This window comes from Scleropages formosus, chromosome 7 (genome assembly GCF_900964775.1).
Source record: "Scleropages formosus chromosome 7, fSclFor1.1, whole genome shotgun sequence".
NCBI classification, from domain to species: Eukaryota; Metazoa; Chordata; class Actinopteri; order Osteoglossiformes; family Osteoglossidae; genus Scleropages; species Scleropages formosus.
Window position 1 is genome coordinate 15,635,963 of NC_041812.1, and position 23,957 is coordinate 15,659,919.

Here is a 23,957-nt window from a genome sequence, read left to right on the forward strand (position 1 = left end):
AATGCATTTCACTTTGTTACCCAGATCATTAAAATTTTCTTCCATTTCACCGTGCCATTATCATTCACATGACCATGTGGACTTATGAGGTGGTTTATGATACACAGACATTCAAATTTTGTTTTTAGAAAAACGTTTTCCAAATTAGCAAGCCTCACCTTGGCGGACATAGTTCTCCCTTGTGTTTTCATATATACCCATTACCTTGAACTCCTGAAGGGGTAATTAGATGTTTTTTCCCCACATTACCAAAAGCACATATAAACAGATTAATTAGAGCAAATGCAGATCTTAGAGTGACATTGTCAAGAGTCAAAAGCTTGACAGGAGTCAGTTGTACATCAGAAATATTTTTAATTGTAAATGTAATTTATTTATTATAAAATTGTCCTGGCATATTACAGTTAGAAGCCCTGTGTATATTGTGCATATTTGATTTCATAGATAGCAAGTGTTTAACTTAGGTTGTTTTACACTTACATTTACATTTATTCATTTAGCAGACACTTTTTTCATTCTTTTAATGTTGTATTTGCATTGCAGCATTTTAAGATGGCTTAAGATGCTCGCCATGTAATGAAGACATTTTTTTCAGGGATGTTAAAAAAATATTGCAAGTCGGAAGTTTTTAATCTGGATTTTGAACATACTGTGGCATTTTCAATCAGTTTTTCAGTTATTTTGTTTTCCTTGTTACTTTTCTTTTTTACTATGAAAGATATTACTTTGGGTGCATGGTTGCAGATATGAAGAGGAATAACCTTATGGCTTTCTCCATTCGAATAAATGCTTATCCATTTAATGTCATAATGATCATAATTAGTCAGTTTTGGGGAGCTTAGGATTTAAGGTTACTACACCCTGGATGTCCAGTAGAGTGCCACAAACACACACAGCCACACCTGTATCTGCACAGATGATTCTGGAATGTTGCAGGGACTGGGATACCTTAATAACTCTCACATTTAGAAATCGAGAACAAGCAAACAACACAAACATAGCTGGGGCCGATTTCAAAACTGCAGCTTCCTGAGAGGAAGCGATTGCTGGTTAGGAAGTGTTTGCCACGTAACATTACACTTATTTGGCTTTTAATGCAAGAACCATTTCTTTAATGAAGCTCCCCTGGCTGAGTGGTTCAGTTTTCATGGTTTCTTTCCTTCCACGTGGCCTATAACAGATGCGTCCTCTGTTGTTTGTACCTTAAGCCAGATTGTGTAAACAGGTAGTGTTATCCCACTCAAACAAGCAGACAAATGGAGCACTATGTCTCAGACCATTTCATGCTGTGAGCACCCAGGCAGAACTTCAAACCTGAAAACACAGCATCTGGAAGTCTTTTGTTTAACCAACCAAGGTGCCACCCACTTCGACCTGCAATTTTGTCCTCTCCTCGCTTTCGCACAATAGTGACTGTTGTCAAACAGGGAAGACTCAGTAACACCAAAAGAAAGGAGAAGAAAGGGTCTGCTGTTTCATGGCTGCATGTTTCTGAACATGCCCAGTGGACTGCTGCCTCTGTACCTGCTTCTGTTACTCCGCACGGCATGTCTCATATCTGTACATTTACAAAACACATAGTAATAGGATCATGAAGAATGAATAAATGCTACTTAACATTAAATAAGCATAATAACATCTTATTTAATAAATGTGTAAAATGCAGTATATTAGTATTTTGTTGCCTCCCCTCAAACGGACTCTCAGTTTTACTCATTTAAATTACTTTTACCGATTTTACAATTAGATACTAAATTTTCCTGAAGCACTTGAGATTAAGTATGTTTTTCTGATTATTTGCTGGAAGGCCTTGCTGGGCCTTTCATTTAACATGTCTGTGTCATTAATTACTGTGCACAGCTTTCAGCTAAATGAACTAAATAAATAATAGTAATGTGAAATAGTAATGTAAACTTAATATGATAGAAAATAATATATAAATGCTGTTTTGAACGGGGTGCTGTGAAATGTATGGAATAATATTTTCAAGGTTTCCTTCAACAAAAACAAATATTTGTGTACCCCATGGGACTTTGGTGAACAGTAAGTTAGCAGTAGCTTCAGAATTGACTCCAAGGAAATCTTCTGCCCCCGTGAGGATAAAAATCGCATTAAGTTGAACAATATCCAAAAGAAGAAGAAGAGAAGTTGTTCTGATTGATTTTCTCATGTGGGCCAGTTGGAGCTGGAGCAAAACATTTTTTGTTGAGGTGTGTGAATGGAATTAAAAACGGGTTGGTGTGTGAAAACGGCCGTCTGTCAGATTGCTTTGAGCACTAATTCTGTTTCACAGCATGTCATCAGATCAATATTTGAAAACACCAAATAGTCCCATGACAACCTATGGTGCATTGCACCCGTTGATGAGCTAAAAAATCCCAGTGGATTATCAAAAGCTGTGGCAAAAGAAAAAGACTCTATGGGCTTGTGGTGCATTTAAAAGCTCATTCTTTCCTAATGTCTCCTCTCTACCTTATTTATTTATTTTTTATTAGATGTTGTTATAGAAAATCAATAAAGGAAAGAAAATCTTTCCACTGTTCAGATTGACTGTTTCAATTTCAGTGTTTCAATCAGTTAACCTGTACTGGCTTTTTGTTTATGTTTTTGACTTATTTCAACCTCTAATTATTGGTTGCATTATTCACACGTATTGTGTGTCAGTGAAATGACCAATTATTGTCTGAAAGTCTTCCTCAACCTACCATTAGGACCGTTGGTTGAGGGGTAAATGGTGGTGATGATTCCAGGGGCCCATATCTGTAGAGGGGAATCCCAAGCAAATTATTAATTTATATAGCAGCTTTTTCCTTCAAGAGGGATCTGAGCAATATTACAACCCAGGGGTTCCAGGAGAGATCTGAGGGGATATATATTCTTATTGAGAGCCCAGAAGTTCGAACTGTTCCCCTGCTTACCATTCAAAATTTTTAAAATGTATTATAAATACAGTTGGAAATAAGTGAAAAATTTATTAAAGCTTTACTATACAACATAAAATTCATGTATGTCAATTGTTTATATATTCTTATGGTTTATGTAGTTTATCATGGGCATATATTCAATGTTAGTAGCTTATTGCCCCAGATGATCTGTCAAATATAGTTTTTTCTTTCTAGAAAAAATGATAATTTTTTGCTGCAGATTTGTATGATGTTTATTGATTTTTTTTTTTCCCTTAGGCGGTTGGATGAAGTAGTGTTTAATTGTGACTGCGCCATTCGCTGGATTCAACTGTGGCAGCAAAGGGGTGAAGCTGGTCTTCAGAGCCAGCAGCTCTACTGCAATGATGGGGTCTCCAAAATCCCACTTCATCTGATGAACATCTCTCAGTGTGGTAGGAGGACTCTGGAATCTATTTTTCATTTTAATCACCAGAGTTGCAGCTCTTGATGCTATAGTCACATGCTCTTTTCTGTATCCATGCCCAGACCTCCCCGAAATTAGTGTAACCCACAGCAACCTGACTCTAACAGAGGGTGATAATGTGACCTTCACTTGCAATGGCTCAGGGACACCCCTCCCTGAGGTGGACTGGACAGTTAGTGGCCTCCACTCCATCAACACGCACCAGGTTAGTCGGTGAAAAGGGAAAGGTGCTCCATTTCTACTTCACTTTGAGGAAGCATATAATGCAGTGGTTAGTAACTGAATTTCCCAGACTTGAATCCCAGCTTCTAGTATAGTACCCCTGAGCAATGCACCTACCCTGAATTGTTTTAATACAAGTTACCTTTGCTGTACAAATGGTAAAATAACTGTAATAGCTGTGTACAGTGTACTTAACATTGTAAGTAATCTTGGCTCAAAGCATCAGCTAAGTAAATAAATGTAAATTATTCCTTGTCAACCACTGCACCCAATTTTTCTTGAAACTATTCTTCAGGCCCCAAAGTTAAAACTTAACCATAAATATTTTGACATTACAGCGGTAGCATTAATTATAATTCTACTACAGCTGACAAAAGCAGATACTGCCAGTGTTGTTTGCCTCTTTCTCCTTTTTTGCTTTGCAGTCAAATGTCTACTGGCCCAATGTCCATTCCCTCAACCTGACACTGGTCAATGTCAGCCGTGATGACAATGGCTTCATGTTGACCTGTATAGCAGAGAATGTAGTGGGGATGACGAACGCCTCGATTCAGCTGGCTGTGCAGTGTAAGTCCTTGTTGGCTCTTACTGATGTGGTGGTATTTACTGATGAAGCAACAAATTCTTTCAGTGGTTGGTGGAAAACTATCAAGTCAAAAAGCAAAGTAGTTTTTTTTGTATGTTAAGTACCGTCACAGTTTTATTTTTTGGATGGATGTCCTGAATGTGTATTTAAGGCCCAAACAAGCATTAAAGAGACCTGAATCCTATAATTAACAGAACCACCACACATTTAAGCCATTGTGAAAATACCTGTGTTCTATACATAGTGAAGCTAGGAAAATGTAGCTGTGATTCCGGATTTGTATCTCACACTTCAAAATGTATCAAATGTACATCGCACAGAATCACATGTGCTACAGAGTGCAAAGTCTGGGAATGTCCTGACTCAGTTTGCCTAAATGTGATATAGTTTCATAGTTAATCCTATAATGTGTTTGTCTATAGAAATTAATTTTGAATTTATTTTCTATATTATAATTTCTTAACAGCTGAACCTTTTTACATATTTACAGATATTTTAATATAAAACTTTAACAGTGTCCTTGGCCCAATGCTTGGGAACACTCATGGAAATCTCTCCTGTTTATCTAGCCCCCTGGTGTGGGAAAATTGCTTGTTTATATTGTTTATGTTTTACATCACATTCTTCAGAATCCAAACTTCCCCCATAATATTACCTCAGGCCAGCAGCTGCCTGGTTTCCTTCACAGTGCCTTAGAACAGACAAAACAGCTGTAGTGATTAGTTAGACTAAATGGCAGTAAAATAAGGAAGCAATTTTATGTTGCTTCAAAGTCATTTTGCGGTAGTTAACAAAGAGTTTTACATCGCTGTGTTGATGTCTGGCCACAATGTACCACCTGCTGACAAACCAAATGTAATGATGGGACTGTTATCATTCCTTCTCATGAACTCCGTGTCATAAACACCTAACTGAACTGACTAATTTTACAGACATAAAGTAATACAAACATCACAAGAATATAGTTTTTAATTTACATGCATCACCTTTGAAATTCAACATGCCAGGTTTTTTCTCGTGATTGTTATGCTATTTATTTTATTTATATGTATATTAAAAGGCAGAAATAATTTGATTGAGTGATTAAATCAAGAGTTATAGTTTAAAGGATAGGATCCATGAAGCAAAAACCAAAAAAAGATACTTTCAAAATATTTTGAATTTCCACAGGTTCAGCTTATATCCCAGAATCTTGGTGAGATAGAACTTCATCTAAGGTTGTTAAAAAAAAATAATTAGCTGAACTGGTGTCAAAGGTGTTGAGCAAAGATTTTCTGGAAGAATAATTTGTTCATGTTTTCATCAGTTTGCATAATTTGCAGCAATGAAAATTCTACAGCAAAGGAAGGGTTTTTTTCAGAAGCTTCTGATAGTAGAAGTGGTACAGAATATTTCTGTTTGGAGAAAATTGATGAGGAAATTGAAAAAAGACACTTTGTACATTTGCTTTTACGTTTTATTTATATACCAGTATATATTTATATAAGAATTGAAAGAAATTTACATTGAGATGTAGTTTTTATAATTAAAATACATTGAAAACAAATGGTTAGCCATAAAGGGGGGTGCGGTGGCACCTATGCCTGCTCACTGGTGGGTTTGGGGTTCGAGTCCCGCTCGGGGTGCCTTGCGATTGAGTGGCATTCTGTCCTGGGTGTGTCCCCTCCCCCTCCAGCCCTACGCCGTGTTGCCGGGTTAGGCTCTGGCTTGCCGCGACCCCGCTCGGGATAAGCGGTTTCAGACTGTGTGTGTGTGTGTGTGTGTGTGTGAGTGTGGTTAGCCATACGTATAATGTAATTTTTTTAATGTATTTTAGTCTCCTTTAGTAGTCAGTGTTGTATTTCCAGGTTTCTATTATGTCTGCTTTTCGTGCTCTTCCAAATAAAATCTTTTCAGTTAATGTTATTTCATTAGACACTTTTCTTATCTGGGGTTCGAGTCCTGCTTGGGGTGCCCTGCGATGGACTGGCATCCCGTCCTGGGTGTGTCCCCTTCCCGTACAGCCTTGTGCTCTGTGTTGCCGGGTTAGGCTCTGGCTCGTTGCAAGCCTGCTCGGGACAAGTGGTTTCAGTCTGTGTGTGTGTGTGTGTGTGATAGCTACTAATGTCTTACGTATCAGACAGTCAAATAATTTCTGTGCTTTTGATGGTGCATTTCATCATAATACAATTAACGTTTGAAAGGACAAATGATGTTTTCATGCCTTCACTAATTTTTTTTTGTACTGTAGATAGAAAGGGGCTACCTCTAACTCCCAATGGTATTTATTTTATCCGCTGATGAAAGAGACAGTTGTTAGATTACCTTGTAGCTGTCAATTGGATAAAATTACATAGTAGTACAAATGCATTTGCTACGGATATGTTTACATTCAGTGAGAGCTGTGTTGTCCGACAATAGGGTAACACAATTCTCTTCATATCCAATATAAATTGACTTCATGTGAGACTATGATCAGAATTACACATCCAAGAGGAGAAGCGGAAGTAAAAGTGTGTCTGCATGTGCATGAGAAAGAATGTGTGGGGCCTAGTGAGAGAGAGAGAGAGAGAGAGAGACCATAGCTGCAGATTTCAGCGAATCATAGTCCTTATGGAGATGTGAGCCAGGAAAAGGGGAAGGTGAGACTGTCTGGCCTGCCGATGACAAACACGCATCATCCGTCTAGTCTTCCGTGGGCGGACCTTTCCCTTTGCAAAACAGGGGAAGGAGTGAAGAGACGGACATTTCTTATTTAGACTTCTACTCTTAAGAAGATATGTTTTAATGATTACTATGGTTCAGCTCTTTTTTCTGTATCAGAAACTGACAAGAACAAACTCATGTTATGCTTTGTCTTTAAAAACAAAACCATACTTGACCTTTTGACCTTTTCTTTGCTGTAACTGTGCAGAATATGCAAATCTCTGCATTGATATATCCACATTGTGTTTATACCTACACCCTCAAAAGTGAAAGTCAGTCTCACTTTAGAAGGAATTGTTCAGGTACTTTATGTTTTGTGTGTGACCAACTCTGATTTTAATAACTGATGTGTTTATTTCATCCAAAGGCATATGCAACACAAATTAACCTATTATACAGTAAAGATGGAGCTAAAAAATGTGGACTACAAATAATATACAGCATGAGGTGAATCGCCTTTTTAAATTTTTTTCATTGCAGATCACACAAGAACAACTGGAAAAATGTAATTTGCATGAGTGTTTCATTAAAATCCAATCAAACGAAAATCTGACATTAATACGTGGAAATATATGAGCAAGTAAAAAACATCCTGTCATCTAGAAATTAATTAATCAACAAAACTCCCATGAGTTTCCATTTTGAATGCGAAATTGGGTTGAGACTAGTTATTGCACTGGCCGCTGATTTCATACTTGTTTAATCACTCAAATTACTTAAAGATTGGCTTGTTCATCAAACATGCATGGCACTGTGGTGATCCCATGGTTTCGGATGAGTAGAACCTAATGTGATGGCTGATGAGGTATAGTTGTGCACGGTTGTGTCTTAGGATATTGCTGATTCTGATATGAGATCTTCAGAGAATACAGTATGTGTTTGCTTGGGGTCAGCCCTCAGCAAGTTAGTGGCCCTCTCTCTTCTACTCATGAAGAACATCATGCCTATGAATGCCTCTATAGCTTGACCTGAGAAATATACTGATTGAGGGTAGAATAATACAAACAAACAAGCAGTTAAGTTTAACAACGTTTATTTAAATTACAAGATGTGTGACACAGACAACAATCAAAGGGACTGTGGCAAAGAGCTAAACTCACCAAGGAGCCTTGTGATTTGAGAACTGCCACGGACAAAAGTCCACTGTTGCAGACATTTTGGAAGGGGTACCCCATGAATTCCGGGTCATTGATAAGTGTGCATCCCAAAAAATGTGGCACTAGCAGAGATATCCAGAAAAAAAACAGAAGGCCAGTAACGACAAAGGTAGTTTGTTTTGGGAAAGACACTGTGCTGATATTGTTTCCCACTTCTTTGACAGTCCCGCCTGTCATTGTGAAGCTGGATGAGCCAGAGCGGAGGCACGACACATGCATTGAGTTCACGGTGCAGGGATATCCCCACCCAACCCTACGCTGGATCTACAAGGACAAGGAGATCCCGCAGAGTGAATACATCCGCACAGAGATGGACACCTTCCAGGATTATCTAGAGGGCTGCCTAACGTTCAAGAATCCCACGCACCACAACAATGGCAACTATACACTGGTGGCCAGCAACTTCCTAGGCACTGCAGTCAAGACTGTGTATGGGCACTTCCTGCCCACACCTTTTCCTCCTGGATTTGGTATGTAATGATCACCAGAAATAATTCACAGATTCACAAATAGTGTGGTATACCGAAACATTTTACAAGAAGGAAAGTTTTACAACATAGAACATTTTACATGAAAAAAAAAGACAAAAGCTTGTTCAGCTTTTATAATTTTGTTATTTCGTAGATAATATTTTATTATATAAGCTGAGTGCATTGTGCATTTCTTTAATTTAATTTCTCATTGTTCTGGTTTTGATCAGTTTGTCTCTTTCCTTTTCTTTCCAGAAGATGGTAAGAGCTGAAACTGGCTGATCTATATGTGAACTGTAAGAATATTTATTACATTTTACATGGATTGTGCTTTCAAGTAAGAAGAATTGTCTGAAGTTGTAAAACCAAACTGAATTTTCTGCCTTTTTTTTTGGAACTTTCTTAATCATCGATATCCCAGAAGAACTGAATTTTGAATTTCAAACAAGAAAATACGGAAACTGAAGTTTTGGAGACACATCAGTTGGAATCATGTTAAACATGCCAAAGCTCTCATTTCTGGATTACCATTTCAGGTTACTTTTTGGAGGGAATGAATTCATCTGCCCTACAGGCTTCTGACATAGGGTTTCATCTGCACTGGTCAGCTAATTTGAAAGACAGGGCTTTGCATAACCTTTATCACGTTCCTTTTTCATTTTCATTAATCTCGGTAGATTTGTAGTAAAGCGCCTGAACTCTTATCTAAATCTATTGTGGTGCAAGTCCCTGGATCTATTGTTGTTGTACCCTTGAGCAAGGTACTTAACCTGAATCGCTCCAATAAAGGCACAACTTTACAAATGGATAAAGAGTATAGCTGGAAGCTCTGTAATTCGCAGCTAGAACCATCGAGATAGATTTTTTACCCTTAAGGAGGAGGACGGATGCCGAAAATGATCAGTTGGACTATCATGCTTGTCATGGAAATGGAAGCATAAAATAAAGAGAGGCCCTGAGGAACATTCTCCTATGTTTCCACCTGTTGCACCCACCTGTCACATCCACATCTATATCAGGGGGCTGAGCAGGGGGCTCATGAGAGACACTTCTGCATTTTTCTGGATTTACCCAAAGTCTTGCTGAAGAAATGGGGAAAGGAAGACATAGAAACCAGAACCTAGCTGTTGCTGCAGCTCCTTGAGGGGAAACCCAAAGTTCAATGGAAGCGTTGGAGTGATGCTAATTATTGCCGAGTGAAGTACGGGGAGGGGGGCTTCTGCCGTACAGCCATGCCTGTGGCAGTTCCATTGCCATGGACTAATTAGTCGGGCTGCAATTGCTCTCTGATCTCAAGTACCGTGGCTTCTTACTTCACACTTAATACCTCAAAGCACAAATGCAATGTTTCCTTAGCTAAAAATGAAAATGAAAAGACTGTATGCTTATGTGTGTGTCTGTGTGTGTGTGTGACAGGGTATATATGTATTTTTACATGCACATCCAGCACAGTGTTTAAACAAGTTCACTGCAGATTACAGCTGCAGTCAGGATACTATCTTGTGACATGAATTCATGTTGTATTTTCATTTCTACGTTAAAAAAGAAGAGAAAAAATATATACACATACTTGAAACTGATAATAGAGTAAATCATTTGAATGATCCACTTAAGTTTTAATATTCACCGCATCCTTCAACAAAGAGTTCTTTCTGTTTTTGACGCATACCTGCAATCAGAGAAAAGTTTTCTTACAAGTTTTCCTCTCATTTTGGTTTGTTACAGAGCTTGTCACTCCCTCCAGCATCTCACGCAGATCTGATGAGGATACATTTGGGGTGGGTTTCTAAATCAGCGGATTCCATCTATGGACTGTTTATGCATCATGGGCCTCGCAGGTCAACGAGTGCCTCAATAATTTTAAAACAAAAATCATATGAGATACTTTAATTCACTTTCTTATGGATACTAACATTTGCTTCTCTGTTCTTCAACTTCTACAAAATGTCCCAGCTGTGTGTTGTGATTGTCTATATAGAAATTATTGCCTCATTTTATGATTTTAATGGAGAAGCAAGCATTTGGTTGGGGATTTTGCACATTTTCTATTGCTCCCCAGTCTTAATTACATGAAAGTCTCTGCATGAAATAATTGTATTCAGTGCTTTCTTTGTCTTCATTTATGAAGAAATTAAAAGCATGAAATTGTCAGTGTTGTGCAGAAAGTTTTTTTTTTTTTTTTTTTTTTTTGGATGTGATGAAGATGTGTTTTGGGTTCTCCACTCTGCCTTTCATATTTGAATTCAAAAACCCCTCTCTGCCTTTCCCAGTCCTCTGTGGCTTAATAAAAAAGCATCTCATGTGCATCATCCTTGCTCAACTCATGAATATATAGCAGAAACCTCGACAAATGTGGGGAAAAAAACATAAAAAACTGGGACATTTTACTACAAAGGTTGCATTATTATCCACAATGTTTTTCATGAGAATACACAAATGTTTATTCAAGTCTGGCTGATAGAACAATCTTTTGGGGAGAGGTTGTCAATGAAAAGCTGTCCCAGAGCAGATTTTATATTTTCAGTACTTAATAGTGTACTTCAACTGGTTATACCCATTACAATCCCAGACCACTTTAAAACCCATAAAGCTGCTTTTAAAACACTGTTCAAAAGCCCTTGTAAAACAGGTAGCTGGTAGTGTAGTGGTTGGAGTTGCTGTCTTTGGAGCCATAGGTTGCAGGTTTGATTCCTACTTCTGGCTGTAGTACTCTTGAGCAAGGTACTTACCTTCAATTGCTCCAGTAAAAAATTTTCCACGTGCATAAATGGGTCGATAGTTGTAAGTACCTTAATATTGTAAGTTGCTTTGGAGAAAAATGTCAGCTAAATGAGTAAACGTAAATACTTTAGAAACACTTGCTCTGTTCTCTGAATCAAAGAGGATTCCTTTTACCTTGTTCTTTGTCTGTTGGCTTTCAGTTCTGAACCTCAAGCATCTTTCTGAAGTACTCATGCCTACAAACCTAGAATATCCATTTCGTTCGTTGCCTTGACATTCTGCATTTAGCAAGGAAGCTATGTTGGACTAGATGTCCATATTGACACAGCTTCTGGAAACCATGTGAAGCACCATTGCATTTTTTCATTGCTTCAACTGGATGTTTCTGATGTGCTCATCTCCCTGTTCTGCAGGTGACCATTGCTGTTGGCCTTGCTGGGTTTGCCTGTGTGCTACTGGTCCTTCTATTTGTTCTTATTAACAAATATGGTCGACGGTCCAAATTTGGGATGAAAGGTAGGTGAATTTTATGTCTTGATGAGATTCCACCATTGTCTGCAATGCTGAATTAGTCAATGTATTTGCATTGCTGGTGACACAGGTGGCATATTAAAATGATTAAGTTTGAATTACTCTACACCTTTTAACATGGATTTCTTTATATGGTAAAACTGGGTGTTATGTATATTACCCTGAAAAGATCCTAGATTCGTGTCTAGAATCTTGTCAACTACACTGAGAATAGGATGGCAAACTCTTGGAATGTCAATCATATTGGGAATTTGTAGAAGGAATTAATCCAGCTTGGTGAAGCTGTGGCTTCTGCAGTTTCAAAATTTTTAACTGTGTCTGTGCAAAACTTATTTGAATCCACTAGTATCTGATGTTGTTGAACCTCTAGCACTTAGGAGCTGTTGTCTTGCATAATGTGGGAGTTGAGCTGTTGTTGCAGTTTTGGGATGTTATAGGGCCATGGAATGAATGGCCAGGGCTATCACTCCATCAGCTTCATAAATTTTTATTGTTGGTGTTTATGTCAGCAAACCCAACATTTTTGTCTGAGTCCACATATTGGTTGCTGTTTTTCTTTGAGATTTACTTAGATTTGTCAGATTTGCTTACTGAAAGTGAGTGAATGAGACACAAAAGGGTCTGTCTAATGCACTTTTCTCCTCAATCCCTATTGGTCTTTACACATCAGTAGGAGAGCAGAGTGGCTCCTGGGCTGGGTGTTAACAGCATTTGAAGACTCTGAGGCCTTTGGTGTTGCCCGTTGTCTTCTAAGTGAATACGTACAGTGCTGCCTGTGTGTGTTTGCCTTGGCATCCTGCCATCTTCATTGACTTTCTCCGTTTCACTCCTGTTCCCACGGGGTTCTCCTTTATTTGACACCGCCCCTCCTCCATTCTCAGAGAAATGGAGAAAAAAGAAAAACACTACAGTCTTTCCTCTTTCTCAACAGCAGGAAACACTCTCAGTCTTTTTAAAAAAGTCAATTAAAAGCAGATTAAACCAATGTCATCATCAGATGAACAACTAAAAGACAACAAGGAAGGAGAGTAATGTGAAAACAGGGCCTGAGATTTTCAAGGGGTCTGACTATCGTTTTCATGCAATGTTTTGTGTCCCTTCCCACTGGGCACAAAATCTGGGAAGATGTCACAAGTAAGAATTTAACATCTGAAGAGGATGAAGATGGTAGCATTTTAGGGAGAATAGAGCTTATCTAAAGGCTGTTTAGGGTGTAAAAACTGTAGATGTGCAATATTGAAATGTAAGTGATAAGTTCTGTTTCTCAATAAACAGCAACTATCTGAGAGCTCCTTGAAGCTGTTTATCAGCTGCTTTAAGCCTCTTTGAATGTAGCTTAGTAGGTAGCCAACAGTTAACGGAAGTCTTAGAAGCCCTCTTTGTAGCTGCCATGCTTGGAGGAAGAGGATAGGGCTTGAAGGTTGCATGCAATATTCTGAACTACCATTGTGTGCCGAATTAATTTTTGTGCTCCAAATGTAGAGATGGGTTTTGCCGTCCAACAACAGGGTTGCGTTATTTATGGTCGAGTGATTCTCTGATTGGGATTCTGCATTCAGGGCCATTATGAACAGAGGTGACTGTGCCAGGCTAGAAGTGTGCAAAGGATGCATAATGGAAACAGGCACAACTGCCTCTCCCTATGGACTACTCTTGCCTGCGGCTGTCACTATGGGAACGAGGCTGAGTGGCGTCAAACAGTCAGCCAGAGGAGAGGATTTGTAGGACTCTCGCACATGTGGAGTTCAAACTTGTCATTGTAACACTGTGACCAGCCTTTGAGGGTTAAAAACGTTAAAAATGTCACACCTTTCAGTTTTTTTTTTTTTTTCTTGTACGGTGTTCTGCCTTCTTGGAACTTTCACAATCTGGACATTTCAGTATTCAGAGTGCATTAGGTATTCGTATGGTCCAGAAGAAAAATATCAATAACTCTAGTATTACATGATGAATTGCGCTCTTAATGCTACACCAAATTGCTGTATTTACAGACCATGCTATAACAATTCTTTTAGCCATTGTTGGGTCTACTTGGATGTTACAGAAAATATTCGTTTTTGGTTTTCATAAAACTTTGAAATTCTAACTTCCTCCCACTTCAGATATTTCACATTACACAGTAATAGTCTATTTTACTTCTTTACAAGTAATATGATAGTTTGATAATTTTTCCTTTACCACATGCTGTTGTAGAATAGTGAATGCCTTCATTTTTTGAGAACTTTTTCATGAAGGGATCATTCCATTTTAAGAGATTTTAGAAATAAACCAACTAACGTCTAGAACCGCTGGTCCTGGTGAGCCGGAGCCTAACCCGGCAACACAAGGCACAGGGCCAAAGGGGGAGGGACACATCCAGGACAGGACACTTGTCCGCTGCCAGGAACCCCAAGTAGGGCTCAAACCCCAGACCCTCCACACAGCAGCTATCGGCCAAGCCCACTGCACCACCATGTCCCCCAAATTGTGTTACAAATATTAATAATTTTATAAAGAAGATTCAGCACAATTTATTTCAGGGGTAACACACTGCCACCTTCTGTGAAATCCTTGCCTTTCCTGTGCCAGTAAGCACAACATGTTTTTTCTGTAGTTAGAATCACTATATACTTCAAACTATTATGGAGGAGTGCTTATTCCTGAATGGATTGTACCTACGAAGGATAGGACCAAAATTTATCAGCATGGGCACCACTCTGTGGATCTGATTAGGCTTAACCACTCCCATCCTTTTCTCTGGCTTCAAATTATGCCAAAACTCAATGTTTATTATTTGGACAAATAGTGTGTTCTGGAGGCACACATGAATAAACTCCCAGGAGAGACCCTTGGGAAGACCCTATGTCATGGCCTCACTCCCCTCACTTTGCTTGCAATGCTATGAAATTTCCAAGTTCTTCTCCAATGGTTATCTGGCGGTTCAAGGAAGTCATTAGCTCCAGTGAGGCACGTTGGATTGTTACTCTGCTAAAAACATTTTGTGATTTTTTCTTGCAGCTCAACTGTGGGTCGTTCCGGGAATTCCAATAAAATCGCAATGTTTTTCCTGTTAGGGCTGTTGGATTCCGATTAAACTCAGTTCCAAGGTGCCTGGCACTACATCCAATTGATTTACTCGCCCCTCCAGCTCTTGTGCCACGCGTTTGTCACTGGATGATGTTTTTCTCCTGGAGTGCTTGATATATTTCCTTGCTGTGGTATCTAGTAATAATTACAGGTTTTGCAAAAGGCATAGCCTGCTGAAATAAGGAGAGAGGGGACCCTCCAAGAGCCTCATTCATTTTACTGACAGAGCAGTAACCTATGATTGATTATGAAGGTGTGGAGTGTGGCGGCCATTACCCCCTTCTCTTTATCCCCGTTTGCGCCACCTTTTTTCATGGGCATCAGCCACTCATTAAGACTCTACAAGGATATAAACCATAGGTAGCATGTGCCCCCAAGACGTTTTCCATTTCTGCCCCACACAGCAGTTGGTGCAGCAACATCTGTGTTAAGCTGAGCAATGAGAAAGGTTGCCTGAGTGATAAAGGGTGATTCACAAGTTGAATAAGTGGCCAGAGAATCAAATACGTACACACATTCATTATCATAAAGAACGCTTTAGAGCTACTAACTGGGAACAGCTGGTAGTACAGTGGTAAGCACTGCTGTCTCTGGACCCAAAAGTCACAGGTTTAATTCCGACCTCCAGCTGTAGTACCCTTGAGAAGTATACTTACCATAAATTGCTCCACTGAAATTACTCAGCTGTGTAAATGGGTCAATAATTATAAGTTGCTTTGAACAAAACCATCTCTTAATAAATGTAATGTAACCGACTAGAGGAACAACAGAAAACACATATATAAATATCATGATATGTAATTTAATGGCACAAATAATTTAATGTAATGGTGGAGAATTTCTGGTATGGTTGTGCCAGTAGCTTCACATATAATTTGGTCTGTTTTGAAAAAAACAACTTCATAAAGTTTTGGACTGCTTCTTCTGACTCCTGCTTAAAATCAGGAGTCAAAAGGTTAAAGAGGATTCTCACAACAACATATTGCTCAGATCCATCTGGTGATAGACTGAGGAATAAACAAACAAAAAGGGCATTTTAAAGGCAGAGGAAAGGGAAAGGGACAAAATAATCCCATTAGGCATCTGTAGGTCTTTCTTATTTCTATGAAAGATTTCCTGGCAAAATTGAATACAACTATGATTTTGTCTTAAAAAGTAGACCACTATCTAAATAAAATCTTGTTGTTGTATACCCAAAGGGCTTTAAGTCATGTCTGACTTTTAACCCGTTGTGTAATCCTATTATGACGATATGATTATTACGAAACAGCAAAGTTTTCTTGGTGCAGAAAGACTGAGAGTAGTTTAGCTGGGCCACTGCAAAGCGGATTTCTGCTGCAAACGTACCTTATCTAAAGCCTCTTGTTATTTCCAAAGCTATTTCTAAGGCTATCACATCTGCCCACATTGTTGCTTCATAGCTGGCAGATTGGAGGGCTGCTTGCTTCGTGTTTTTCAAAAATTTCAGCTTCAGACATTTAAGTGTATTAGGTCAGTTAATGCATAAAATTTCTGCTGGGCCCAAATTAAAAAAAAAAAAAAATCCTGACACTTGCATAAATGGACTTATCACAGTGGCAGCAATGCTACAAAATGAGAGGAAGAGTACATAGTGCAGTGGTTAGAGCTGCTGACATTGGATCTGAAGGTCACTGATTTGAATATCTACAATAGTAGCAAGGTATTTACCCTCAAGTGCTTCAGTAAAATTGCCCAGCTGTATAAATAGGTATACAACTGTAGGTAGCTTAAGACTGTAAGATGCTTTGGAGAAAAGCATCAGCTTAATGAATATATGGATACAATCAGAAAAGCAGCTTTCTTATGAGATTCCCAGACCATCTCTCTCACAGTTTTCCCCCATCTCCTGTACTCAAAATGACTTTCACACACAGCTGCTTTGAATATGTCTCCCTACACATCTGTTGCCTGTGTTTCACCAGTAAAATCTACCACAGAAGACAATGGACCACATTTTGACTCTAAGTGCTGGGAATTAATCTTGTCGCATTCTCTTATAACTACCAAGGTTCTCTTCAGACCTTTCTGCCCTTCTATAAATGTCCAGCTGGTCTGTCCCTGCTGGCAGCACTTCTCACCTTGTTCATCTGGTCCATCCCTCACCCCGATGGCTGCTTGACATTCACAGTCCCAAAACACCTGTTACTAGGACTTCTCTCCTTCTTTTGTTATGTTAGCTGTGTATTGCCAAAGGGTGATTACCACACACCAGTGGCAAAAGTACCTCATTCATGTTTGCCTAGACATGAATTGTAGACTGAAGAAATGAACCTAACCTACTAGTGTCCTGCTTGCAAAAATTGAGAAGTCAGTCTGGTCCTTTTTTAAGGAATACCAGTTTAAATGAGTGCAGGTATTTTATGTTACTCCAGTGTCCTCAGCCCTTCATGAAATAACTGAAATATGGAAACCACTGAAATATGTCAGCTCCAATTTCCTTGCTTTGTAATGTCATGGAGTTTAGTTAATGCCTTGAGTTACATTAAGAATGATTTTGTTAGTTATAAGAATCGACAGGCAGACATACTGTATATACACAATCGTTCATATCATAACAGGTGTTTCTACAGATTTAAAATGTACTCAGTTTCTTCCCAACACTGGATTCATGTACAGATGGGTTTTTGTGGAAAAACTAGTTGGTTTTTGAGGTTTTGAGCAAGGCATTTATTTTAAGGGTTTGTACATATTTCTTCTCCTTAGACCTCATGACCCTCATACTGTTTTAGTGAGCTTTGAAAAACAACAATTAACTGTTATTTATCAACATTACAGGCACACAGGGAGCACCCTGGAAAGATATTGTGTAGTGTTTCCCTCCATAAAAAAAGAGTAGAACTGTCAAGATAGTGGGCTTCATTCATTTGTTTGTCCGTTCATTCATTCATTCATATAAATAAATATGTCAGACAGGGCCTGATAACCAAACACTTCCTTCGGCTCCTGTCTTCTTAGTGTTGTGCAGACTGCTACTCGATACAGTGCTCACTGACATACTCTATCTGCTGCAGTTTTTGCCATATTCAGTCATTACAAAAGTAGATGACCCTTGTTGATGCAGGAAGAAAAGAGGAAAAAAAAATGCACACACCCTAAAAAGAAAAAAAGGGCAAAATTATGCATTTTCCTCCATATCATTCACATATAAATACAGCATCTTAGTTTTTCATTAAATTTTGTCGATCTTTTCATTCAGCACATCGAAGTACAGAATTTTCAGTGATAAACAGCCACTTAAGTATCAATAGACTGAATTACTGACCAATCTCTGTGCTAGCTATAAGCCATTCTTAAGTGCGTTGTACTTTATTACTTACAAATTAAAATTATTTTTAAACAGCATCATGACTTGCAAAATGGAAAGTACAGTGTAGAGATGAAACTGAACACAGGACAAAGAGATGCACGGTGTGTTCTCACAAAGGTGAAAAGTTGAACACGAGTCTGTGATTGGAACTTGAATACTGAAGTGTGACAAAATACTGAAATGGAACTCTGTACCTGGACTGGAGCACAAAAGGCAGGTGTAGACAGGACAGGCACTCAGGACTGGAACATAAACACCTATGGAGCAAGACTTGGGAAAGAGGTGAGTAGCTAATGTTTGTGAGGAAATCACAGTAGAATTCTGATTAAAAATCCACAGTCTTGCCTCAGTTGGTTGTTCCTTTGACACATGACTAACACCAGATTGTTAACAGGTGCACAGGTCTGGAGTAGTGGTCCTGAGTGGCACCTCCTCTGGTGACTAGGAGTATTGTCCATGTGGGTCATCACTGTAACATTACATTTACATTTATTTAGCAGACACTTTTCTACAAAGCAACTTCCAATGAACTCTATGTAGTGTTATCAGCCCACACACCTTATTCACGGTGGTGACTTACACTGCTAGATACACTACTTACACTGGGTCACTCATCCATACATCAGTGGAACACACTGTCTCTGTTACTCACACATCATGGGTGAACCTGAACAGTATGTATTCGGACTGTGAGAGGAAACCGGAGCACCTGGAGGAAACCCACACAGACACAGGGAGAACATGCAAACTCCACAGAGACTGAGCAGGAAATCAAACCCGTGTCCTGTCACGCCACCCAGGCGCTGTGAGACAGCAGCGCTACTCACTGTGCCACTGCGCCACACATTATTGCAATTACATTATTGTAGAAATAAAACAGGTGTTTTTAGTGGCAATGATTTTATTCTCAGCTCTGTCCATGAGAATTTTCACGGGGATGTTCTTGTATTTGCATCAGGATCCTCCAGGTACTCTTCCTTACGGTCATTATCTGAGCACCTGGTATTAAATTGGATTTGTGACTCAAAATTTTCTGTTCCTGGCTATTTGAGTGAATGTTTAATTTTGCCTTATGATGGACTGTTAAGCATTGAGGGACTACTATGCCAAATCTTTCATGGAGTAGCTTTTAGATTACTCCATCCCTGATTCCACAAGTGGTTAACAGAAATGGACAAATGGATTCAGCACAGCATTTGAAAAGATGAGGCCCATTCCAAGAGAAGCAAAAAAGGAGAGCAGCACAAGCCAGAGCGTTTTTACATTTTTTGCAAAATTTATTTTTGGATGTTCTTTACAAGCAAGATCTGCAAACAGTTTGCTTTTGGTATTGGTGTATTTGAGTACAGAAAGGAGAGCCACTGGACTGCAGAAGTCTGGAAAGATCTACTCTTGAACTTCAAATGCTCCAGAAGGTTTTGACAAAGGCAGGCAATTTCTTTTCGAAAATTATGATATGATACAATTGCACTTTATTGTCTGATTTCTCCGAAATTAGCTTTGCATCTTAATAGCTGTATCCTTCAGGGCAATGGCAAATTATGGAACAGGGCAAACACACAAGGATGTTACAGAAAAGAAAAAAAAAGAATAAATAAGTAGATAAATAATGCGGTGATTTTCTAAATGAACATAAACACAAAACACAGGACATTGAGATTACCATAGTGATACCACAGTGCACATTACAATTTCTAGTGTGTGGCACACCCAATTTTTCCACAGAGAATATTGCAACATTCTTTGCACTATATCACTGTTCACCATTGCTCCATGATTGTTACTAAACTGCAGTTTCTTGAGTGTTCCAGCTTTTATTGTTGGTTGAACAGCCTAATGGATTCAGTAATGAAAAAATTCTTAAACCTTGGTTTCTGTGCCATCTGCTTTGGAAAATAAAATGGTCTCAAAGTCATGCTCAGAATTTCAAAATTTCCTTTGCATATGCTGTCATTTCCCGTATATTGTCAGCACCATAGATCAATAATTTAGTCACAATTTAGCCCCTTCTTTACTCCTCACTTCTGCCTGTCTGTACCAGCGTGACGTTACACTACTACCATGCTACCACACATCAGCCTTCTTGATCTCTGTCTTCCTATGAGTGGCATAACAATTTGTCACGTGTTGGTGGGATAAAAATATGATCAATAGTAGGTAGGGGATTTTTACTCAGATACCTGGGCACATTAGGCTTGCTTAAAGATTGGGTGGGCCCTTGGTGGGCCCTTCCCTTGAACTTGTGGAGAACTATTGACTGGTTATTGAATTGAGTTTGTGGATAAAATGTATTTTTATTTTCAGTCATTTTAAATATCTTTTAATTTTAATGTAGCTTCAAGTTAATAGAAGTATATATGTTTTCTAAAGCTAGAAATTCAGATAGGTTAATGTACTTCAATGTTTTTTTATAGACTGAGCCTCACTAATAGAGTATCTCCTCATTTTAAGAAGACAAAGGGACAGACCTCAAACGATGAGAAAGAAAAGAACTGGTCAAAGCTGAGAAGGTATTTCAGTTAGTCCCAAAATAAAAAGAGAGTGAGAGATTAAGAGGTTGGTGGCAAACCAGTGGGGTGGCTCTAAGTGTGGCGCTCAGCTTTCTCATGTAGAGATCTGAAAGAGTTGGAGCAGAGAGATGGTACTAATGTGAGTTTAGTGAAGTCTTTCCCAGTATGTGACGCATGGTTACAGAATGCTTAAAATAGTACTATTTCCTGAGCTCCAAGCGTTGACCACAGTGTTGGCTGGTTCTTTCCCTCTGTGATAATATGGAAGAAAATGCTGACGGTGTTTGTTTTTACACAGGGTTTTGCTTCCAAAGAGATTCTCACTTCACTTCAACCCCTTATCAGAGAATTTAAGATGTTAGAAAATCTCTTTGAACAGCCTAATTACACAACATCTTAACATTAAATGCTATACTGTGCAGATTTTACAAGTTACAGTTGCCTGGAATTGCCTAGACTGTACATATTTTATCTAATATGGATTTGAGTGCTTATATATGATTTTCATATTTTCCACCTATCCTTCAAGCCACTTATATTGGTGAGTGTTGCAATGGCAACAGGCCCAGTAGTTCGATCCATACTAGCTTTTCACTTCTCCAGCTCCTTCCAAGGGATCCCCAATATATGCAGGGCAGGTCAGAGTATGTGATGGGTCTGCTTCAGAGCTTTTTCCCACTGGGGCATCCATGGAAAACTTCAAGCAGGAGGAAACCAAGTGGCATTGTAACCACCGTTACTTGCGCTTCTTGATGTAGAGAAGCAAGGACTCAAAGATTAGCATCCTGTCTCAGTATGTGAGCCCTGATACCTTCTGGTGAAGCCTCATTTCTGGTGCTTGCTCCCATGTTCTTGTTCACGACATGATCAGTCACTACTCAGAGCTTGTGACCAGAAGTGAGAATGGGAATGCAGACAAAGTGAATTAAATTGCTTTGATTCTCTGAGGACTCAACTCCCAGTTCACAACCACATATCTCAATGGAATTTACAACACTGCAGTAGCTACACTGAGTATTTGGTTGATGTTCTGATTCTCTCTGCTGTCACTCTCCAGAGTACATAAACTTGTTCATCTTGGGCAGCTGCTCCCTCTAAAACTGATGAGAATATCTTACTTATCCCATGAGAGAACAATCACCTCAGATTTGGAGGAGCTCGTCTTCACCTTGACTGTATTGTACTTTGCTGTAAACTGTTGCCTTGAACTGCTTGTTCAAACCCCCAGTGATGTCTCCAGCTGAGGACAACATAACCCTAACCCTTGCTGACAATAGCTTTGGTGACATTCTGCTTTCCCCACCTGTGTCGCCAGATAGTTTGCTAGAAACTTTTCGAGGATGTCTAGAAGTCACTTTCTATAGCCTCACCAGACACCTTCCACATCTTGGCTGTTGGACCCACATTCGCTGCCACTTTTGCCTTATGTCATGCTGGTACCTTCCTGCAATATCTAGATATATCCATGCTAGTAATCCTGCTTCTTTTATAGGCGATGTGCACCAGGAGTTTCTTGCTCTATTGTCATTACAGGCATAGAAAACTTTACAGCTACAGCTCCTTGCAGTGGCCTCCATCATTGAAGTCTTGATCAGGATGTGTTCAAGGTCCATTGTATGACAGCCTTGTTCAGTGTAGTTGTGGAATAATGTAAAATGTACCAATTCTATGTTCCAGCTAAAGCTGCTTAAGACCTACTTAAAGCCCAGCTGAAATTATACCAGTTATATCAGAACATAGTTGTTTCTCCACTTCGGGATGTGCTTTGGTCAAAGTGTCCTGAAACAGAGAACATGACATCCATTTACCTGGTCAAGGCGTTCCTTTCTGTCCTGTGAATACCCGAGTTATTTCCTTGTCTTTGTCCAGGTAAAACTCTGAATTGCATACTTCAACTACTTTTGCAGAACATTGCCAAACTGATCTAAATTTGTTGATTGCTTTCGACTGACTGACTGATTGATTTCAACTGATTGCTTTTGACTGACTGACTGCTATTGGTTTGAAATAACTGTATTGCAATACTGTTGGATGATGGTATCCATACTCTTTTTGGGCTATGCCTGGACAGACTATGTGGTGCAACTATCTTATGTGCTTGCCAACAAAAACCACCCTCAGACTTGGCTCCAACAGTTTGTCTCCGGTCTGATAAAAATAGGTAACATGGGCAATCTGTAGTCATATTTCTGTCTTTCAGTTAGTTTACTACTTAAATTGCTTTTTGTCCAGCCTCTCCCCTTTAAGAATTTTCCACCTGCAGCACAAGGCTTCAAACAGCATAGCTCTTGGATCCCCTGTCTACTCAAACCCATCCATCCCAGAACAATTGCAAACCATAGAAATTAATAGTGTAATTGTGTACTAAGCTAATGAACTCTAAGTATTTTGTCCTCTCAAACTGTCAGTGGTGTATTCTTTCCTTTCCAAATTCCAGTATCTATTCCTCATTTATGTAATTATTTAAGGAAGGTTTTCACTAGCAAGTAATCATCTGGTAGCTGAATTTAAAACATTTGGGTTTTCGTTCATTTATCATAACATTTCTCTCAAATCTATTTTCTGAGAACCACACAGAGGAGAGTTATATGTAACAGTGATAACCCCTGCATTGTTCCACACCATCTTGTAGTCAGAACCACACAGAGATTTTGATTGCATTGACAATGTGGCCACTTTGGAAAAGAAGTTCTATCCTGACGGCTGGCATTTTGAACAGGCCACTTTCTTTTCTGCTTAATGTATTGGGAAATGTGTTTTCTTTCACCCCTTTTTATAGCAGCACAGTGATAAAGACACCCTATTTTTGCTTTATGACAGGCATCTCACTTTCAAGGATTAGAAAGTCATTGTTGTGTAACCATACCTGTCAGCCTTAAATAATCTTCCAGGCCACACTTCTGAGGCTCAGAGGGAGGAGCACTCGTGCTGATTTACGGTGGGCTTCTGCATACAGTATGTTGAGCCCCCAATTGACATTTTGCTCTCTTCTTTGTTAATTTCTTCTGACACATTACAATTCTGCTGCATAGCTCACAATTTGTCACCAGCAGTAAGAATGCAAAATAAAATAGAGGGTGAAAAAATATTTTGCCATGATTTCATTATCAGTGAACTCTAGAGATGTGATGTGTTGAAGTTCTCCCTCTTCGACAAGAAAAGAAGTACTACATGTGCAAGTATGTTTTCTTTATCTGAAATCTCTCCGGGCAGAGGGCAAAAAAAGAATTTAGTTTTTAATATAGTGTGCAGGTAATACAGAGCATAAATTTCTTATTTTCATATGTTTGTTCGTGTTGCCACTTGTCTAAA

The 23,957-nt window shown here is 39.0% G+C and overlaps 1 protein-coding gene across 2 annotated transcripts in view; it reads left to right on the forward strand.

The window, feature by feature from the left end:
* LOC108926537 (NT-3 growth factor receptor-like) overlaps nucleotides 1-23,957 on the forward strand; it is a 154,113-nt gene that overhangs the window by 66,713 nt on the left and 63,443 nt on the right. The window contains exons 5-11 of one of the 2 annotated variants that reach the window (XM_018739265.2): nucleotides 3,183-3,337; nucleotides 3,432-3,574; nucleotides 4,017-4,158; nucleotides 8,184-8,489; nucleotides 8,745-8,750; nucleotides 10,215-10,267; nucleotides 11,624-11,726. In XM_018739265.2, the coding sequence (XP_018594781.1) occupies nucleotides 3,183-3,337; nucleotides 3,432-3,574; nucleotides 4,017-4,158; nucleotides 8,184-8,489; nucleotides 8,745-8,750; nucleotides 10,215-10,267; nucleotides 11,624-11,726 (908 nt within the window). The remainder of the gene's footprint in view (nucleotides 1-3,182; nucleotides 3,338-3,431; nucleotides 3,575-4,016; nucleotides 4,159-8,183; nucleotides 8,490-8,744; nucleotides 8,751-10,214; nucleotides 10,268-11,623; nucleotides 11,727-23,957) is intronic. The other variant, XM_018739266.2, reaches the window with a different exon arrangement.